Consider the following 22,472-nt stretch of genomic DNA (forward strand, 5'->3'; position numbering starts at 1 on the left):
ATAAATCAGACCACATGGAGAGGGACCTGATCCTAGATCATAATGAATCAGACCACATGGAGAGGGTACCTGATCCTAGATCATAATGAATCAGACCACATGGAGAGAGGGGACCTGATCCTAGATCATAATGAATCAGACCACATGGAGAGGGGACCTGATCCTAGATCATAATGAATCAGACCACATGGAGAGGGACCTGATCCTAGATCATAATAAATCAGACCACATGGAGAGGGACCTGATCCTAGATCATAATGAATCAGACCACATGGAGAGGGACCTGATCCTAGATCATAATGAATCAGACCACATGGAGAGGGACCTGATCCTAGATCATAATGAATCAGACCACATGGAGAGGGACCTGATCCTAGATCATAATGAATCAGACCACATGGAGAGAGGGGACCTGATCCTAGATCATAATGAATCAGACCACATGGAGAGAGGACCTGATCCTAGATCATAATGAATCAGATCACATGGAGAGGGGACCTGATCCTAGATCATAATGAATCAGACCACATGGAGAGAGGGACCTGATCCTAGATCATAATGAATCAGAACACATGGAGAGAGGGGACCTGATCCTAGATCATAATGAAACGGACCACATGGAGAGGGGACCTGATCCTAGATCATAATAAATCAGATTACATGGAGAGAGGGGACCTGATCCTAGATCATAATGAATCAGACCACATGGAGAGGGGACCTGTTCCTAGATCATAATGAAACAGACCACATGGAGAGAGGGGACCTGATCCTAGATCATAATGAAACAGACCACATGGAGAGGAGGGACCTGATCCTAGATCATAATGAATCAGACCACATGGAGAGGAGGGACCTGATCCTAGATCATAATGAAACAGACCACATGGAGAGGAGGGACCTGATCCTAGATCATAATGAATCAGACCACATGGAGAGGAGGGACCTGAAACCTAGATCATAATGAATCAGATTACATGGACAGGGGACCCTATCCTAGATCATAATGAATCAGACCACATGGAGAGAGGGGACCTGATCCTAGATCATAATGAAACAGACCACATGGAGAGGGGACCTGATCCTAGATCATAATGAAACAGACCACATGGAGAGGAGGGACCTGATCCTAGATCATAATGAAACAGACCACATTGAGAGAGGGGACCTGATCCTAGATCATAATAAATCAGATTACATGGAGAGGAGGGACCTGATCCTAGATCATAATGAATCAGATTACATGGCCGGGGGACCCTATCCTAGATCATAATGAATCAGACCACATGGAGAGAGGGGACCTAATCCTAGATCATAATGAATCAGACCACATGGAGAGAGGGGACCTGATCCTAGATCATAATGAATCAGACCACATGGAGAGAGGGGACCTGATCCTAGATCATAATGAATCAGATTACATGGACGGGGGACCCTATCCTAGATCATAATGAATCAGACCACATGGAGAGGAGGGACCTGATCCTAGATCATAATGAATCAGACCACATGGAGAGAGGGACCTGATCCTAGATCATAATGAATCAGACCACATGGAGAGAGGGGACCTGATCCTAGATCATAATGAATCAGATTACATGGACGGGGGACCCTATCCTAGATCATAATGAATCAGACCACATGGAGAGGAGGGACCTGATCCTAGATCATAATGAATCAGACCACATGGAGAGAGGGGACCTGAAACCTAGATCATAATGAATCAGACCACATGGAGAGGGGACCTAAACCTAGATCATAATGAATCAGACCACATGGAGAGGGGACCTGATCCTAGATCATAATGAAACAGACCACATGGAGAGGAGGGACCTGATCCTAGATCATAATGAATCAGACCACATGGAGAGGGACCTGATCCTAGATCATAATGAATCAGACCACATGGAGAGGGACCTGATCCTAGATCATAATGAAACAGACCACATGGAGAGGAGGGACCTGATCCTAGATCATAATGAATCAGACCACATGGAGAGGAGGGACCTGATCCTAGATCATAATGAATCAGATTACATGACCGGGGGACCCTATCCTAGATCATAATGAATCAGACCACATGGAGAGGGGACCTGATCCTAGATCATAATGAATCAGACCACATGGAGAGAGGGACATGATCCTAGATCATAATGAAACAGACCACATGGAGAGAGGGATCTGATCCTAGATCATAATAAATCAGATTACATGGAGAGAGGGGACCTGATCCTAGATCATAATGAATCAGACCACATGGAGGGACCGGATCCTAGATCATAATGAAACGGACCACATGGAGAGGGGACCTGATCCTAGATCATAATAAATCAGACCACATGGAGAGGGACCTGATCCTAGATCATAATGAATCAGACCACATGGAGAGGGTACCTGATCCTAGATCATAATGAATCAGACCACATGGAGAGAGGGGACCTGATCCTAGATCATAATGAATCAGACCACATGGAGAGGGGACCTGATCCTAGATCATAATGAATCAGACCACATGGAGAGGGACCTGATCCTAGATCATAATAAATCAGACCACATGGAGAGGGGACCTGATCCTAGATCATAATGAATCAGACCACATGGAGAGGGGACCTGATCCTAGATCATAATGAAACAGACCACATTGAGAGAGGGGATCTGATCCTAGATCATAATAAATCAGATTACATGGAGAGAGGGGACCTGATCCTAGATCATAATGAATCAGACCACATGGAGAGGGGACCTGATCCTAGATCATAATGAAACAGACCACATTGAGAGAGGGGATCTGATCCTAGATCATAATAAATCAGATTACATGGAGAGAGGGGACCTGATCCTAGATCATAATGAATCAGACCACATGGAGAGGAGGGACCTGATCCTAGATCATAATGAATCAGACCACATGGAGAGAGGGGACCTGAAACCTAGATCATAATGAATCAGACCACATGGAGAGAGGGGACCTGATCCTAGATCATAATGAATCAGACCACATGGAGAGAGGGGACCTGATCCTAGATCATAATGAAACAGACCACATTGAGAGAGGGGACCTGATCCTAGATCATAATAAATCAGATTACATGGAGAGGAGGGACCTGATCCTACATCATAATGAATCAGATTACATGGCCGGGGGACCCTATCCTAGATCATAATGAATCAGACCACATGGAGAGAGGGGACCTGATCCTAGATCATAATAAATCAGATTACATGGAGAGAGGGGACCTGATCCTAGATCATAATGAATCAGACCACATGGAGAGGGGACCTGATCCTAGATCATAATATATCAGATTACATGGAGAGAGGGGACCTGATCCTAGATCATAATATATCAGATTACATGGAGAGAGGGGACCTGATCCTAGATCATAATGAATCAGATTACATGGACGGGGGACCTGATCCTAGATCATAATGAATCAGACCACATGGAGAGGAGGGACCTGATCCTAGATCAGCACTCCTCCTCAGAGAATGTTGTTGAATACAGGCCCATATGTTTACATGTTTGCTGAGCTCATAGACTGTGTCTATCAAGACTCGGCTGGTAGTGTTTATAATGTTATGGTGCCCTCTGGTGGCATGATAAGGTAGAGCATGTTGTCCCGACCATACAGACCAGTCAATCTCACCAGAACACTGTCATATCGATTCAGGTCATCTAGACTCCTGTCATTCAGACTGACTCTATAACATTGTTACGGATACAAGTATCCTCTGTGTGTGTGTGTGTGTGTGTGTGTGTGTGTGTGTGTGTGTGTGTGTGTGTGTGTGTGTGTGTGTGTGTGTGTGTGTGTGTGTGTGTGTGTGTGTGTGTGTGTGTGTGTGTGTGTGTGTGTGTGTGTGTGTGTGTGTATCCTGTGTGTTTCTTTTCTCTCCTTCTCCCCTCACAGGTGAAAATCATTACTCCCCAATCAGTCGACAATCAATCATCAATCAGAAGATACACCTCCTCCTGTTTCCTACCCAATCACAGTTCCCTTCCCATGGTTTAAAAACCCCATCAGTTGTTTGTTCTAAAGCTCAGCTCAGCTCAGCGCAATCTCTAGCTCAATCTCTCTGTAAATGCCATGTCTGTAGGTCTCTGTGTTTCACTCTCGCTTTGTGTCTTAACCTCTCTTTTGTTTAAAGCACCTCCATAGCACTTTGTCATCACCTGTGAGTATTGTTTTTGGTTATGGTGTTTGTTTGTTGCTGGTGGAAAAAGGGGGAAACCAAGACAAGTCGCCCATGGGCATACACTACCCGTAGGTGAACTTTGTTAAATACACTAGTTAGAACTGGGCGGACCACCCACTGTATTTTTGGTTAGTTAGTTAGCTGTTGTTAAAGTAGGCTAGTCTAGCTTAGGGGTGTTTTTGAATACTTATTGTTTCTTTCCTTGGGTCCAGCTCAGCCCCTTTTCCTGCCCCACCCCCCTCCATTACCGTGTGTTTATAAATAAACCTGGACTTTGACGGTAGATTTCTGTTGTCATGGTTATTTCGTTCACACTTTTACTTTGTCACAATTATAATTTGCATGAGTTATGTTACGGGTCTCATTACCATCCCCCCTAGACTGTCGGGCCAAAAGGGATTCATAACAAACATATAGAGCTATAACACAGAGCTATAACACAGAGCTATAACACAGAGCTATAACACAGAGCTATAACACAGAGCTATAACACAGAGCTATAACACAGAGCTATAACACAGAGCTATAACACAGAGCTATAACACAGAGCTATAACACAGAGCTATAACACAGAGCTATAACACAGAGCTATAACACATAGAGCTATAACATATAGAGCTATAACACATAGAGCTATAACACATAGAGCTATAACATATAGAGCTATAACATATAGAGCTATAAAACAGAGCTATAAAACAGAGCTATAACACAGAGCTATAACACAGAGCTATAACACAGAGCTATAACACAGAGCTATAACACAGAGCTATAACACAGAGCTATAACACAGAGCTATAACACAGAGCTATAAGCCAGAGCTATAAAACAGAGCTATAACCCATATAGAGCTATAACAGAGCTATAACCCATAAAGAGCTATAACAGAGCTATAACCCATAGAGCTATAACAGAGCTATAACCCATATAGAGCTATAACAGAGCTATAACCCATATAGAGCTATAACAGAGCTATAACCCATATAGAGCTATAACCCACAGAGCTATAGAGCTATAACCCACAGAGCTATAACCCAGAGCTATAACAGAGCTATAACAGAGCTATAACAGAGCTATAACAGAGCTATAACAGAGCTATAACAGAGCTATAACAGAGCTATAACAGAGCTATAACAGAGCTATAACAGAGCTATAACAGAGCTATAACAGAGCTATAGAGCTATAACCCATATAGAGCTATAACAGAGCTATAACCCATAGAGATATAACAGAGCTATAACCCATAGAGATATAACAGAGCTATAACAGAGCTATAACAGAGCTATAACAGAGCTATAACCCATAGATATAACAGAGCTATAACCCATATAGAGCTATAACCCATAGAGCTATAACCCATAGAGCTATAACATAGCTAAAACCCATATAGAGCTATAACAGAGCTATAACCCATAGAGATATAAAACAGAGCTATAAAACAGAGCTATAACCCATATAGAGCTATAACCCATATAGAGCTATAACCCATATAGAGCTATAAAACAGAGCTATAACACAGAGCTATAACACAGAGCTATAACACAGAGCTATAACACAGAGCTATAACACAGAGCTATAACACAGAGCTATAACACAGAGCTATAACCCATATAGAGCTATAACAGAGCTATAAAACAGAGCTATAACCCATATAGAGCTATAACACAGAGCTATAACACAGAGCTATAACACAGAGCTATAACACAGAGCTATAAAACAGAGCTATAACACAGAGCTATAACCCATATAGAGCTATAACAGAGCTATAAAACAGAGCTATAACCCATACAGAGCTATAAAAAAGAGCTATAAAACAGAGCTATAACCCATAGAGCTATAACCCATAGAGCTATAACCCATAGACCAGTCAATCTCACCATAAAACTATCATATAGCTTCAGGTCATCTAGACTCCTGTCCTTCACACAGCCAGACTGACTCAGGTAGTGGTATGACTCTGGGCCCTCTGACAGGAAGTACAGCTCTGTAATACAGACAGAAAATAACTTTAGACAGCTGAAGCAAACACACACACACACACACACACACACACACACACACACACACACACACACACACACACACACACACACACACACACACACACACACACACACACACACACACACACACACACACACAGCTGAAGCACACACACACACTCACACACAGCTGAAGCACACACACACACTCACACACAGCTGAAGCACACACACACACACACACACACACACCTGAAGCACACACACACACACACACACACACACACACACACACACACACACACACACACACACACACAGCTGAAGCACACACACACACACACACACAGCTGAAGCACACACACACACACAGACACAGCTGAAGCACACACACACACACACACACACACACACACACACACACACACAGACACAGCTGAAGCACACACACACACACACACACACACACACACACACACACACACACAGCTGAAGCACACACACACACACACACACACACACACACACACACACACACACACACACACACACACAGCTGAAGCACACACACACACACACACACACAGCTGAAGCACACACACACACACACACACACACAGCTGAAGCACACACACACACACACACACACACACAGCTGAAGCACACACACACACACACACACACACAGCTGAAGCACACACACACACACACACACACACAGCTGAAGCACACACACACACACAGCTGAAGCACACACACACACACACACACACACACACACACATACACACACACACAGACACACAGACACACACACCTGAAGCAAGAACACACATTTTTCTTCAGGAAATGTACCTTTTCTTGAGACACAAAGGCTGCGGTTACACAGGAGCCCAACTATTGGAACAAGATCAGAATCGGACTGCCTGTGTAAATGAAGCTCAGTCTAAGCTCTTTTTTTGTCCCGGCACCCCAATGGTGGAACAAGCTTCCCCTGACGTTAGGACGGTGTAGTCCCTGCCCATGTTTCTGACAACACCTGAAACACTACCTCTTCAAAAAGCATCTAAAATAAACCCCTCCCAAAACTAAAAAGACATCTGGACACCAAGCAATACAAGACACAATGATAAGCCAGCCTCACAAGATTCATTGAAGAACGTATGAATCATAGCAATGCGCTGGGCCATAAGGTAAATGCAAAAAAAGCCCACATCAGCGCAGAGGATCTCATAGTCGCTGCTGCGATTGATATGTGCACTGAAATCTTGGGAGAGTCCGTCGCCAACAAACTAAAAACCATCATACACCTATCCAATGACACCATGAGGAACACACCAGACATCAGAGGACACCACGAGGAGGAGAATCCAGGACATGTCTGAGGACACCACGAGGAGGAGAATCCAGGACATGTCTGAGGACACCACGAGGAGGAGAATCCAGGACATGTCTGAGGACACCACGAGGAGGAGAATCCAGGACATGTCTGAGGACACCACGAGGAGGAGAATCCAGGACATGTCTGAGGACACCACGAGGAGGGAGAATCCAGGACATGTCTGAGGACACCACGAGGAGGAGAATCCAGGACATGTCTGAGGACACCACGAGGAGGAGAATCCAGGACATGTCTGAGGACACCACGAGGAGGAGAATCCAGGACATGTCTGAGGACACCACGAGAAGGAGAATCCAGGACATGTCTGAGGACACCACGAGAAGGAGAATCCAGGACATGTCTGAGGACACCACGAGGAGGAGAATCCAGGACATGTCTGAGGACACCACGAGGAGGAGAATCCAGGACATGTCTGAGGACACCACGAGGAGGAGAATCCAGGACATGTCTGAGGACACCACGAGGAGGAGAATCCAGGACATGTCTGAGGACACCACGAGGAGGAGAATCCAGGACATGTCTGAGGACACCACGAGGAGGAGAATCCAGGACATGTCTGAGGACACCATGAGGAGGAGAATCCAGGACATGTGAGGACACTATGAGGAGGAGAATCCAGGACATGTGAGGACACCACTAGGAGGAGAATCCAGGACATGTCTGAGGACACCATGAGGACACCACGAGAAGGAGAATCCAGGACATGTGAGGACACCACGAGAAGGAGAATCCAGGACATGTCTGAGAACACCACTAGGAGGAGAATCCAGGACATGTCTGAGGACACCATGAGGACACCACGAGAAGGAGAATCCAGGACATGTGAGGACACCACGAGAAGGAGAATCCAGGACATGTCTGAGGACACCACTAGGAGGAGAATCCAGGACATGTCTGACGACACAACTAGGAGGAGAATCCAGGACATGTCTGAGGACACCACGAGGAGGAGAATCCAGGACATGTCTGAGGACACCACTAGGAGGAGAATCCAGGACATGTCTGAGGACACCACGAGGAGAATCCAGGACATGTCTGAGGACACCACGAGGAGAATCCAGGACATGTCTGAGGACACCACGAGGAGAATCCAGGACATGTCTGAGGACATAACACGCCAGATATCAGAGCGCAACACACTGCAGCTTGATGAATCCACAGATGTGGCTAACCGTGCCCTTCTAATGGGTCTATGTCAGACACGTCTGGGATAATTAATAACATCGAGGAGCAGTTCCCTTCCAGTGCCTGGGATAATTAATAACATCGAGGAGCAGTTCCCTTCCAGTGTCTGGGATAATTAATAACATCGAGGAGCAGTTCCCTTCCAGTGTCTGGGATAATTAATAACATCGAGGAGCAGTTCCCTTCCAGTGTCTGGGATAATTAATAACATCGAGGAGCAGTTCCCTTCCAGTGTCTGGGATAATTAATAACATCGAGGAGCAGTTCCCTTCCAGTGTCTGGGATAATTAATAACATCGAGGAGCAGTTCCCTTCCAGTGTCTGGGATAATTAATAACATCGAGGAGCAGTTCCCTTCCAGTGTCTGGGATAATTAATAACATCGAGGAGCAGTTCCCTTCCAGTGTCTGGGATAATTAATAACATCGAGGAGCAGTTCCCTTCCAGTGTCTGGGATAATTAATAACATCGAGGAGCAGTTCCCTTCCAGTGTCTGGGATAATTAATAACATCGAGGAGCAGTTCCCTTCCAGTGTCTGGGATAATTAATAACATCGAGGAGCAGTTCCCTTCCAGTGTCTGGGATAATTAATAACATCGAGGAGCAGTTCCCTTCCAGTGTCTGGGATAATTAATAACATCGAGGAGCAGTTCCCTTCCAGTGTCTGGGATAATTAATAACATCGAGGAGCAGTTCCCTTCCAGTGTCTGGGATAATTAATAACATCGAGGAGCAGTTCCCTTCCAGTGTCTGGGATAATTAATAACATCGAGGAGCAGTTCCCTTCCAGTGTCTGGGATAATTAATAACATCGAGGAGTAGTTCATCTGAATTTGCTCAACGTGTCAAAGAAAGGGAGGGGGAACCATCGATTTGGACAGAGGGACAAAGTGGATGACCTTCAAGATGAAGCTTACCGTTTCTAACAGGAGGACTGACTTGCGGATTTCGAGATTCAGAATCTGATCAACAAATAACGGATTTCTTTTTTTTATACGTTAAAACAGCATGTTGTCAAGATGTTGGGAAAGTTTTGCGACTTTCCCAGCGGAGAACAGGAGACAAGGAGACTGGATACGGGACCCCTTTGGAGTAAGGACGGGAACCGTCACATCACCAAGCAACGAAGAGGATCAGCTGGCGGAGCTGTCATTGGACGGCGGACTGAGCATGCGCATCCCGGAAACGATGCTGCCACTGTTCTGGTGCAGCGGAGTGGTATCCTGCTCTCGCCTGTCATGTTATCGTTCAGCACTACCTGTGTGAAAGTGGCTTCTCTGCTACGGCCGTGCTGAAAACTAAAAGCAGAAACAAACAGCCAGCACGACCTCAGAGCTGCCCAGTCAACCCCAGAATGGTTAACAGGGCAACTTATCAAACTGAAGAAACACCCCCAGTTTACCCACACGAAACAAACAGGCAAATTAGTTATTGTTCAGTGTGTTAATTATTAATCAATTCTGACATTCATATTACAAAACGTACACCTTTAAAAATACTAACGTTGTGAAACTATTGACATGATAATTAATAATTAACGAATGATTGTTGTTCTTTCTATTTGAAAAACTGGTGTGTTCCTGTTCACAGTATTGGACTGGTGTGTGTGTTCCTGTTCACAGTATTGGACTGGTGTGTGTGTTCCTGTTCACAGTATTGGACTGGTGTGTGTGTTCCTGTTCACAGTATTGGACTGGTGTGTGTGTTCCTGTTCACAGTATTGGACTGGTGTGTGTGTTCCTGTTCACAGTATTGGACTGGTGTGTGTGTTCCTGTTCACAGTATTGGACTGGTGTGTGTGTTCCTGTTCACAGTATTGGACTGGTGTGTGTGTTCCTGTTCACAGTATTGGACTGGTGTGTGTGTTCCTGTTCACAGTATTGGACTGGTGTGTGTGTTCCTGTTCACAGTATTGGACTGGTGTGTGTGTTCCTGTTCACAGTATTGGACTGGTGTGTGTGTTCCTGTTCACAGTATTGGACTGGTGTGTGTGTTCCTGTTCACAGTATTGGACTGGTGTGTGTGTTCCTGTTCACAGTATTGGACTGGTGTGTGTGTTCCTGTTCACAGTATTGGACTGGTGTGTGTGTTCCTGTTCACAGTATTGGACTGGTGTGTGTGTTCCTGTTCACAGTATTGGACTGGTGTGTGTGTTCCTGTTCACAGTATTGGACTGGTGTGTGTTTCCTGTTCACAGTATTGGACTGGTGTGTGTGTTCCTGTTCACAGTATTGGACTGGTGTGTGTGTTCCTGTTCACAGTATTGGACTGGTGTGTGTGTTCCTGTTCACAGTATTGGACTGGTGTGTGTGTTCCTGTTCACAGTATTGGACTGGTGTGTGTGTTCCTGTTCACAGTATTGGACTGGTGTGTGTGTTCCTGTTCACAGTATTGGACTGGTGTGTGTGTTCCTGTTCACAGTATTGGACTGGTGTGTGTGTTCCTGTTCACAGTATTGGACTGGTGTGTGTGTTCCTGTTCACAGTATTGGACTGGTGTGTGTGTTCCTGTTCACAGTATTGGACTGGTGTGTGTGTTCCTGTTCACAGTATTGGACTGGTGTGTGTGTTCCTGTTCACAGTATTGGACTGGTGTGTGTGTTCCTGTTCACAGTATTGGACTGGTGTGTGTGTTCCTGTTCACAGTATTGGACTGGTGTGTGTGTTCCTGTTCACAGTATTGGACTGGTGTGTGTGTTCCTGTTCACAGTATTGGACTGGTGTGTGTTCCTGTTCACAGTATTGGACTGGTGTGTGTGTTCCTGTTCACAGTATTGGACTGGTGTGTGTGTTCCTGTTCACAGTATTGGACTGGTGTGTGTGTTCCTGTTCACAGTATTGGACTGGTGTGTGTGTTCCTGTTCACAGTATTGGACTGGTGTGTGTTTCCTGTTCACAGTATTGGACTGGTGTGTGTGTTCCTGTTCACAGTATTGGACTGGTGTGTGTGTTCCTGTTCACAGTATTGGACTGGTGTGTGTGTTCCTGTTCACAGTATTGGACTGGTGTGTGTGTTCCTGTTCACAGTATTGGACTGGTGTGTGTGTTCCTGTTCACAGTATTGGACTGGTGTGTGTGTTCCTGTTCACAGTATTGGACTGGTGTGTGTGTTCCTGTTCACAGTATTGGACTGGTGTGTGTGTTCCTGTTCACAGTATTGGACTGGTGTGTGTGTTCCTGTTCACAGTATTGGACTGGTGTGTGTGTTCCTGTTCACAGTATTGGACTGGTGTGTGTGTTCCTGTTCACAGTATTGGACTGGTGTGTGTGTTCCTGTTCACAGTATTGGACTGGTGTGTGTGTTCCTGTTCACAGTATTGGACTGGTGTGTGTGTTCCTGTTCACAGTATTGGACTGGTGTGTGTGTTCCTGTTCACAGTATTGGACTGGTGTGTGTGTTCCTGTTCACAGTATTGGACTGGTGTGTGTTCCTGTTCACAGTATTGGACTGGTGTGTGTTCCTGTTCACAGTATTGGACTGGTGTGTGTTCCTGTTCACACTATTGGACTGGTGTGTGTTCCTGTTCACACTATTGGACTGGTGTGTGTTCCTGTTCACACTATTGGACTGGTGTGTGTTCCTGTTCACACTATTGGACTGGTGTGTGTTCCTGTTCACACTATTGGACTGGTGTGTGTTCCTGTTCACACTATTGGACTGGTGTGTGTTCCTGTTCACACTATTGGACTGGTGTGTGTTCCTGTTCACACTATTGGACTGGTGTGTGTTCCTGTTCACACTATTGGACTGGTGTGTGTTCCTGTTCACACTATTGGACTGGTGTGTGTTCCTGTTCACACTATTGGACTGGTGTGTGTTCCTGTTCACACTATTGGACGGGTGTGTGTTCCTGTTCACACTATTGGACTGGTGTGTGTTCCTGTTCACACTATTGACTGGTGTGTGTTCCTGTTCACACTATTGGACTGGTGTGTGTTCCTGTTCACACTATTGGACTGGTGTGTGTTCCTGTCCTATAGTATTGGACTGGTGTGTGTTCCTGTTAACAGTATTGGACTGGTGTGTGTTCCTGTCCTATAGTATTGGACTGGTGTGTGTTCCTGTTAACAGTATTGGACTGGTGTGTGTTCCTGTTAACAGTATTGGACTGGTGTGTGTTCCTGTTAACAGTATTGGACTGGTGTGTGTTCCTGTTAACAGTATTGGACTGGTGTGTGTTCCTGTTAACAGTATTGGACTGGTGTGTGTTCCTGTTAACAGTATTGGACTGGTGTGTGTTCCTGTTAACAGTATTGGACTGGTGTGTGTTCCTGTCCTATAGTATTGGACTGGTGTGTGTTCCTGTTCACAGTATTGGACTGGTGTGTGTTCCTGTCCTATAGTATTGGACTGGTGTGTGTTCCTGTCCTATAGTATTGGACTGGTGTGTATTCCTGTTCTATAGTATTGGACTGGTGTGTGTTCCTGTTAACAGTATTGGACTGGTGTGTGTTCCTGTTAACAGTATTGGACTGGTGTGTGTTCCTGTTAACAGTATTGGACTGGTGTGTATTCCTGTTCTATAGTATTGGACTGGTGTGTATTCCTGTTCTATAGTATTGGACTGGTGTGTGTTCCTGTTCACAGTATTGGACTGGTGTGTGTTCCTGTTCACAGTATTGGACTGGTGTGTGTTCCTGTTCACAGTATTGGACTGGTGTGTGTTCCTGTTCACAGTATTGGACTGGTGTGTGTTCCTGTCCTATAGTATTGGACTGGTGTGTGTTCCTGTCCTATAGTATTGGACTGGTGTGTATTCCTGTTCTATAGTATTGGACTGGTGTGTGTTCCTGTTAACAGTATTGGACTGGTGTGTGTTCCTGTTAACAGTATTGGACTGGTGTGTGTTCCTGTTAACAGTATTGGACTGGTGTGTGTTCCTGTCCTATAGTATTGGACTGGTGTGTGTTCCTGTCCTATAGTATTGGACTGGTGTGTGTTCCTGTTAACAGTATTGGACTGGTGTGTGTTCCTGTCCTATAGTATTGGACTGGTGTGTGTTCCTGTTAACAGTATTGGACTGGTGTGTGTTCCTGTCCTATAGTATTGGACTGGTGTGTGTTCCTGTTCTATAGTAGTCCACTAAACTACAGAGCATGTTGTCGGTGGAGGTTGTCGTCTCGGGCTCTTTTGATATCAGAATGGATAATAACAGGTTTGTGGTCATTTGAAAGGGATTGGTCCAACGAAGGCCAGGAGTGTTTCCAATTCACATGACCAGACAAGAAAAACTCCAGTCCTCTAGTCATAGCACAGATGAAAAGAGAAGCCATCTGTAATAACATTTTGTCATGACCTACAAATAGGACCCAGAGTTTTACCCAACCAGGTCATGATCAGGAAAAACTCCAGGCTCCAGAAAAAGATATATACATTTTGCCACACCACTTTTGAACCTGTGGTTCCATCTTTGCTGTGTTTGTGTGCTGTCTTCTAGTGTAGGAGTCTCTACAGGAAGGTTAGGATGCTGTGTTATAACTGTCCTCTAGTGTAGGGGTCTCTACAGGAAGGTTAGGATGCTGTGTTATAACTGTCCTCTAGTGTAGGAGTCTCGACAGGAAGGTTAGGATGCTGTGTTATAACTGTCCTCTAGTGTAGGAGTCTCGACAGGAAGGTTAGGATGCTGTGTTATAACTGTCCTCTAGTGTAGGAGTCTCGACAGGAAGGTTAGGATGCTGTGTTATAACTGTCCTCTAGTGTAGGAGTCTCGACAGGAAGGTTAGGATGCTGTGTTATAACTGTCCTCTAGTGTAGGAGTCTCGACAGGAAGGTTAGGATGCTGTGTTATAACTGTCCTCTAGTGTAGGAGTCTCTACAGGAAGGTTAGGATGCTGTGTTATAACTGTCCTCTAGTGTAGGAGTCTCTACAGGAAGGTTAGGATGCTGTGTTAACTGTCCTCTAGTGTAGGAGTCTCTACAGGAAGGTTAGGATGCTGTGTTAACTGTCCTCTAGTGTAGGAGTCTCGACAGGAAGGTTAGGATGCTGTGTTAACTGTCCTCTAGTGTAGGAGTCTCGACAGGAAGGTTACAACCTTTCTGGTTCTTGTCGGCCCCGGCCAGCAGAGCATAGAAGATATGATAGTTCCTCTCTCCAGGGTTCTGTCTCACCACACGGTTCTTTTCAAGTAAATCTGAAGGTGTGAAGTTAAGGAGAACACAGACAGTGTGAGAGTGTGAGAGTGAGACACAGTGTTTTAGGGATACAGTCGATGATACAGCCTCCCTGGATGTTCCCACTCTGGGAGAAGTGGAGCTGGATAAACTTCCCAAAGCGGGAAGAGTTGTTGTTGTACACCGTCTTGGCATTCCCAAACGCCTCCATGATGGGGCTAGAGAGAGACAGAGAGACAGAGAGACAGAGAGACAGAGAGACAGAGAGACAGAGAGACAGAGAGACAGAGAGACAGAGAGACAGAGAGAGTTACAGGCTTTGGTTTTTCCAATTATGTTTTGAGGTTGGACTTTAGCAACGTTAGCACGTAGGGCGCACAGATTGGTGTCACCTCGTTAGTCAGTATGTGTTACACCTGTGCTGGCTTGTCCATGTCGTTAGTGGGAAGGTGTTTCACCTGAGCTGGTCCAGGTTCTATTTAAGAGTGTCTGGCCCAGTGCTCCAGTTGTCTTGAGAGATGAGGAGGGTCGACACCTTTAGTTGTCTTGATAGATGTGGAGGGTTGACGCCTTCAGTTGTCTTGATAGATGTGGAGGGTCAACTCCTTTAGTTGTCTTGATAGATGTGGAGGGTCGACGCCTTTAGTTGTCTTGATAGATGTGGAGGGTTAAACTCCTTTAGTTGTCTTGATAGATGTGGAGGGTCAACTCCTTTAGTTGTCTTGATAGATGTGGAGGGTCGACACCTTTAGTTGTTGTAGTGGCGTCCTTTTGTCTTTACCATAGCCACTGCCCAAGCCTGAAGCGGGGTTGTAGTGGCGTCCTTTCGTCTTTACCATAGCCACTGCCCAAGCCTGAAGCGGGGTTGTAGTGTCGTCCTTTTGTCTTTACCATAGCCACTGCCCAAGCCTGAAGTGGGGTTGTAGTGGCTTCCTATCCACTTTACCATAGCCACTGCCCAAGCCTGAAGTGGGGTTGTAGTGGCTTCCTATCCACTTTACCATAGCCACTGCCCAAGCCTGAAGTGGGGTTGTAGTGGCTTCCTATCCACTTTACCATAGCCACTGCCCAAGCCTGAAGTGGGGTTGTAGTGGCTTCCTTTCATCTTTACCATAGCCACTGCCCAAGCCTGAAGAGGGGTTGTAGTGGCTTCCTTTCATCTTTACCATAGCCACTGCCCAAGCCTGAAGCGGGGTTGTAGTGGCTTCCTATCCACTTTACCATAGCCACTGCCCAAGCCTGAAGCGGGGTTGTAGTGGCTTCCTATCCACTTTACCATAGCCACTGCCCAAGCCTGAAGTGGGGTTGTAGTGGCTTCCTATCCACTTTACCATAGCCACTGCCCAAGCCTGAAGCGGGGTTGTAGTGGCTTCCTATCCACTTTACCATAGCCACTGCCCAAGCCTGAAGTGGGGTTGTAGTGGCTTCCTATCCACTTTACCATAGCCACTGCCCAAGCCTGAAGTGGGGTTGTAGTGGCTTCCTATCCACTTTACCATAGCCACTGCCCAAGCCTGAAGTGGGGTTGTAGTGGCTTCCTATCCACTTTACCATAGCCACTGCCCAAGCCTGAAGTGGGGTTGTAGTGGCTTCCTATCCACTTTACCATAGCCACTGCCCAAGCCTGAAGTGGGGTTGTAGTGGCTTCCTATCCACTTTACCATAGCCACTGCCCAAGCCTGAAGTGGGGTTGGTGGCTTCCTATCCACTTTACCATAGCCACTGCCCAAGCCTGAAGTGGGGTTGTAGTGGCTTCCTATCCACTTTACCATAGCCACTGCCCAAGCCTGAAGTGGGGTTGTAGTGGCTTCCTATCCACTTTACCATAGCCACTGCCCAAGCCTGAAGTGGGGTTGTAGTGGCTTCCTATCCACTTTACCATAGCCACTGCCCAAGCCTGAAGCGGGGTTGTAGTGGCTTCCTATCCACTTTACCATAGCCACTGCCCAAGCCTGAAGTGGGGTTGTAGTGGCTTCCTATCCACTTTACCATAGCCACTGCCCAAGCCTGAAGTGGGGTTGTTTGGTACCATACAGTCCACAGTCAAGGTTTCCAAACGGCCAAACATTCAATGACATCCAGGGATATGGTGCAACAAAAATGTTTATTCTTCTTATATCTAACAAATAAATGATTCTCCAATCAACTTAAAGCATAGAATACTTTATATGGAAAATACATATTATGACCTGTATGTCTATGTCTGCATGTCTGTATGGTCAAAAAACTATACCGCTCCCGCATCTAGCAAGGACACTCCCCTCCCGAAGGCCCAACTTCCTGCCTTTATCCGAACACACTTACCACAATACAATGAACAGGCAAGAGGGGGGGCCAAAAACTGAGTTACACTAACAACAAATTAATATATCTCAATCGGGTAAATATAAATCATAAAGGTACGTACCTAATATTTCATCATTTACATTCATATTTAATATATTTACACAAATATACATGGAGCTCCATATGTTCGGTCTTTTATACAAATATGTCCAAATCTGCTCTAACCGTTGTCTTGATAGATGTGAAGGGTCAACACCTTTATTTGTCTTGATAGATGTGGAGGGTCAACTCCTTTAGTTGTCTTGATAGATGTGGAGGGTCAACTCCTTTAGTTGTCTTGATAGATGTGGAGGGTCAACTCCTTTAGTTGTCTTGATAGATGTGGAGGGTCAACTCCTTTAGTTGTCTTGATAGATGTGGAGGGTCGACTCCTTTAGTTGTCTTGATAGATGTGGAGGGTCGACTCCTTTAGTTGTCTTGATAGATGTGGAGGGTCGACTCCTTCAGTTGTCTTGATAGATGTGGAGGGTCGACTCCTTCAGTTGTCTTGATAGATGTGGAGGGTCAACTCCTTCAGTTGTCTTGATAGATGTGGAGGGTCAACTCCTTTAGTTGTCTTGATAGATGTGGAGGGTCAACTCCTTTAGTTGTCTTGATAGATGTGGAGGGTCAACACCTTTAGTTGTCTTGATAGATGTGGAGGGTCAACTCCTTTAGTTGTCTTGATAGATGTGGAGGGTCAACTCCTTTAGTTGTCTTGATAGATGTGGAGGGTCAACTCCTTTAGTTGTCTTGATAGATGTGGAGGGTCAACACCTCCAGTTGTCTTGATAGATGTGGAGGGTCAACTCCTTTAGTTGTCTTGATAGATGTGGAGGGTCGACTACTTTAGTTGTCTTGATAGATGTGGAGGGTCAACTCCTTTAGTTGGCACACCCTTTATCTGATTTCCCTGGTTTCGTTTTGCTCCACTTTTAGGTTTACTTCCTGTCTTTAAATTGCGTGGTTTTTCCTTCTCTTTGTCTCTTCTTGGGTAAATGTAGTGGGCACCATGGTGGGTGTCTTTAGGTCCCAGTTGTTGTTGCTAGTCAACTTTCAGTGGACCCCCCATGAGTTTCTTCAGAACCCCTCCTAAAACCCCACCTGTTTGGTTTTGGTTGTTGTCAGTGACTCTGTTAGTTTCCTCTTCTTTTTGAATCAACATGTTTGTTTTTCTAGCTGGGGAACGTAACAAGAGGCACACCGACCATCAAACCTGTATGGGTCATGGATGTCCATAGAATCAATCAGTTACCTGCTCTGGATAATGGCCTGCTCCACACGGGTGCTCCTCTCAGTGTGGGCTGTCCCGGCTGAGTTCTGTGACATCACAGACAGGAACTGGAGCAGCAGCTTGGTACTCTCGGTCTTCCCTGCTCCCGACTCTCCACTGGAGACAGACAGACAGATATGACTCCACACCGGAGACAGACAGATATGACTCCACACCGGAGACAGACAGATATGACTCTACACCGGAGACAGACAGATATGACTCTACACCGGAGACAGACAGATATGACTCTACACCGGAGACAGACAGATATGACTCTACACCGGAGACAGACAGATACGACTCCATACTGGAGACAGACAGATACGACTCCACACCGGAGACAGACACAGAGCGATATGACTCCATACTGGAGACAGACAGATATGACTCTATACCGGAGACAGACAGATATGACTCTATACCGGAGACAGACAGATATGACTCCATAGTGGAGACGGACACAGAGCGATATGACTCCATACCGGAGACAGAGCGATATGACTCCATACCGGAGACAGACAGATATGACTCTATACCGGAGACAGACAGATATGACTCTATACCGGAGACAGACAGATATGACTCCATAGTGGAGACGGAGACAGACAGATATGACTCCATAGTGGAGACGGACACAGACAGATATGACTCCATAGTGGAGACGGACACAGACAGATATGACTCCATAGTGGAGACGGACACAGAGCGATATGACTCCATACCGGAGACGGACACAGAGCGATATGACTCCATACCGGAGACAGAGCGATATGACTCCATACCGGAGACAGAGCGATATGACTCCATACCGGAGACAGAGCGATATGACTCCATACCGGAGACAGAGCGATATGACTCCATACCGGAGACAGAGCGATATGACTCCATACCGGAGACAGACAGATATGACTCCATACCGAGACAGACAGATATGACTCCATACCGAGACAGACAGATATGACTCCATACCGGAGACAGACAGATATGACTCCATACCGGAGACAGACAGATATGACTCCATACCGGAGACAGACAGATATGACTCCATACCGGAGACAGACAGATATGACTCCATACCGGAGACAGACAGATATGACTCCATACCGGAGACAGACAGATATGACTCCATACCGGAGACAGACAGATATGACTCCATACCGGAGACAGACAGATATGACTCCATACCGGAGACAGACAGATATGACTCCATACCGGAGACAGACAGATATGACTCCATACCGGAGACAGACAGATATGACTCCATACCGGAGACAGACAGATATGACTCCATACCGGAGACAGACAGATATGACTCCATACCGGAGACAGACAGATATGACTCCATACCGGAGACAGACAGATATGACTCCATACCGGAGACAGACAGATATGACTCCATACTGGAGACAGACAGAGTGATATGACTCCATACCGGAGACAGACACAGAGTGATATGACTCTATACCGGAGACAGACACAGAGCGATATGACTCCATACCGGAGACAGACAGATATGAATCCATACTGGAGACAGACACCGAGCATTTGGAAAGTATTCAGACTCCTTGACCAATTCCACATTTTGTTGCCTTGTTCTGAATGACAAAAACAAAAATAGGTTTTAGAATGTTAATGTATAAAGAGGCTGGTGAATTGAAAGTTATTTACATAAGTATCAGACCCTTGCTATGAGAAATTGAGCTCAGGTGCATCCTGCTTCCATTGATCATCCTTGAGATGTTTCTTCAACTTGGAGTCCAATCAGGCAGTAAATTCCAATTGATTGGACATGATTTGGAAAGGCACACCTGCTCAGATAAAGGTCCAAACAGCTGACAGTACAACAGAGCAAAACCAGCCATGAGGTCGAAGGGGAATTGTCCGTAGAGCTCAGAGACAGGATTGTGTCGAGGCACAGATCTGCGGAAGGGAAACAAAAATATGTCTGCAGTATTGAAGGTCCCAAAGAAGACAGTGGCCTCCATCTTTCTTAAATGGAAGAAGTTTGGAACCACCAAGACTCTTCCTTGAGCTGGCCGCCCGGGAGAAAGGCCTTGGTCAGGGAGGTGAACAAGAACCTGATGGTCACTCTGACAGAGCTCCAGAGTTCCTCTGTGGAGATGGTTGTCCTTCTGGAAGGCTCCCCCATCTCTGAAGCACTCCACAAATCAGGCCTTCATGGTAGAGTGGCCAGACTCCTCAGTAAAAGGCACATGGCAGCCCGCTTGGGGTTTGCCAAATGGCACCTAAAGGACTCTCAGACCATGAGAAACAAGACTCTCTGGTCTGATGAAATCAAGATTGAACTCTTTGGCCTGAATGCCAAGCGTCACGTCTGGAGGAAATCTGGCACCATCTCTACGGTGAAGCATGGTGGCGGCAGCATCATGCTGTGGGGATGTTTTTCAGCGGCAGAGACTGGGAGACTAGTCAGAATTGAGGGAAAGATGAACGGAGCAATGTTCAGAGAGATCTTTGATGAAAACCTGCTCCAGAGAGCTCAGGACCTCAGAATGGGACGAAGGTTCACCTTCCAACAGGACAACGACCCTAAGCACACAGCCAAGACCACGCAGAAGTGGCTTCGGGACAAGTCTCTGAATGTCCTTGAGTGGCCCAGCCAGAGCCTGGACTAGAGACCTGAAAATAGCTTGCAGCGACACTCCCCATTCAACCTGACAGAGATTGAGAGGATCTGCAAGAAGAATGGGAGAAACTCCCCAAATACAGGTGTACCAAGCTTGTAACATCATACCCAAGAAGATTTGAGGCTGAAATCACTGCAGAAGGTGCTCCAACAAAGTACTGAGTGAAGGGTCTGAATACTTATGTAAATGTAATATTTCAGTTTTTGCGAACATTTCTAAAAACCTGTTTTCGCTTTGTCATTACGGGGTATTGTGATGTCATTACGGGGTATTGTGATGTCATTACGGGGTATTGTGATGTCATTACGGGGTATTGTGATGTCATTACGGGGTATTGTGATGTCATTACGGGGTATTGTGATGTCATTACGGGGTATTGTGATGTCATTACGGGGTATTGTGTGTATAATGTAACATCTCTCTTCAATATGAGGCTCCAATCCTGCACTACTGAACATACATTACATGTGACAAAATGTATTTAAAAATACCATGTATTAAAACTAGGTGTTGAGTCTGGTCTCTTGTGACTACAGTAGCTACTAGTTAATGCTATGTCCCCAAGGCCCTGGTGAACTGACCTGATGAGAACACACTGACTGTCATGTCTCTTCCAGAGACAGCGGTAACACTCGCTAGCACAGCGAAGATATGAGGGGGCAGCTCTCCCAGGTGGTGTCTACTATACAGGTCTAATGCTGCTGGGTCATACAGACCTGGGATCTGCTTGTAGGGGTTCACAGCTGCTAGGATAGAGCCTATGTTGGTCTGAGACAGGGGAGACAGGAGAGGAGACAGTGGAGAGAGGAGGAGAAAGGAGCCAAAAAAAGAGCCACCTGTCTCCTTTAACAGCCAAGGCAACGGCACACATTTCAGCAAATAAATGCCTGTTTCAAATAAAACGACAGGTCTGAATTAATTGTTTTACAATTTTACCATGAATTGTTTGAGGTTTGATGTGTTACATTAAATAATTCAGTAATGACTCCAAAAAAATTACAATAATCAGTTTTTAAATCGTGTCTTACATACAGTAGATAATGTCTGTCTGGGAGGGTTGGACTATAACAGTATCTTACATAGATAATGTCTGTCTGGGAGGGTTGGACTATAACAGTATCTTACATAGATAATGTCTGTCTGGGATGGTTGGACTATAACAGTATCTTACATAGATAATGTCTGTCTGGGAGGGTTGGACTATAACAGTATCTTACATAGATGCAGTCCTTCTGGTAGCGCAGGTAACACCGTCTTACAGTGCCTTGCGAAAGTATTCAGCCCCCTTGAACTTTGCGACCTTTTGCCACATTTCAGTCTTCAAACATAAAGATATAAAACTGTATTTTTT

The 22,472-nt window shown here is 45.7% G+C and overlaps 1 protein-coding gene across 1 annotated transcript; it reads right to left on the reverse strand.

Moving 5' to 3' along the window:
• Window positions 1–6,068: 6,068 nt before the first annotated feature.
• On the reverse strand, window positions 6,069–21,756 carry LOC124028527 (unconventional myosin-X-like; the record flags this gene model as incomplete). The annotated part of the gene is made up of 5 exons (XM_046340568.1): window positions 6,069–6,175; window positions 14,794–14,892; window positions 14,966–15,090; window positions 18,453–18,587; window positions 21,703–21,756. Coding segments are annotated over 5 exons (520 nt in total), but the record flags the coding sequence as incomplete, so codon positions are not given.
• Window positions 21,757–22,472: the final 716 nt, after the last annotated feature.

Source organism: Oncorhynchus gorbuscha, unplaced genomic scaffold (genome assembly GCF_021184085.1).
Source record: "Oncorhynchus gorbuscha isolate QuinsamMale2020 ecotype Even-year unplaced genomic scaffold, OgorEven_v1.0 Un_scaffold_4363, whole genome shotgun sequence".
Taxonomy (NCBI): Eukaryota; Metazoa; Chordata; class Actinopteri; order Salmoniformes; family Salmonidae; genus Oncorhynchus; species Oncorhynchus gorbuscha.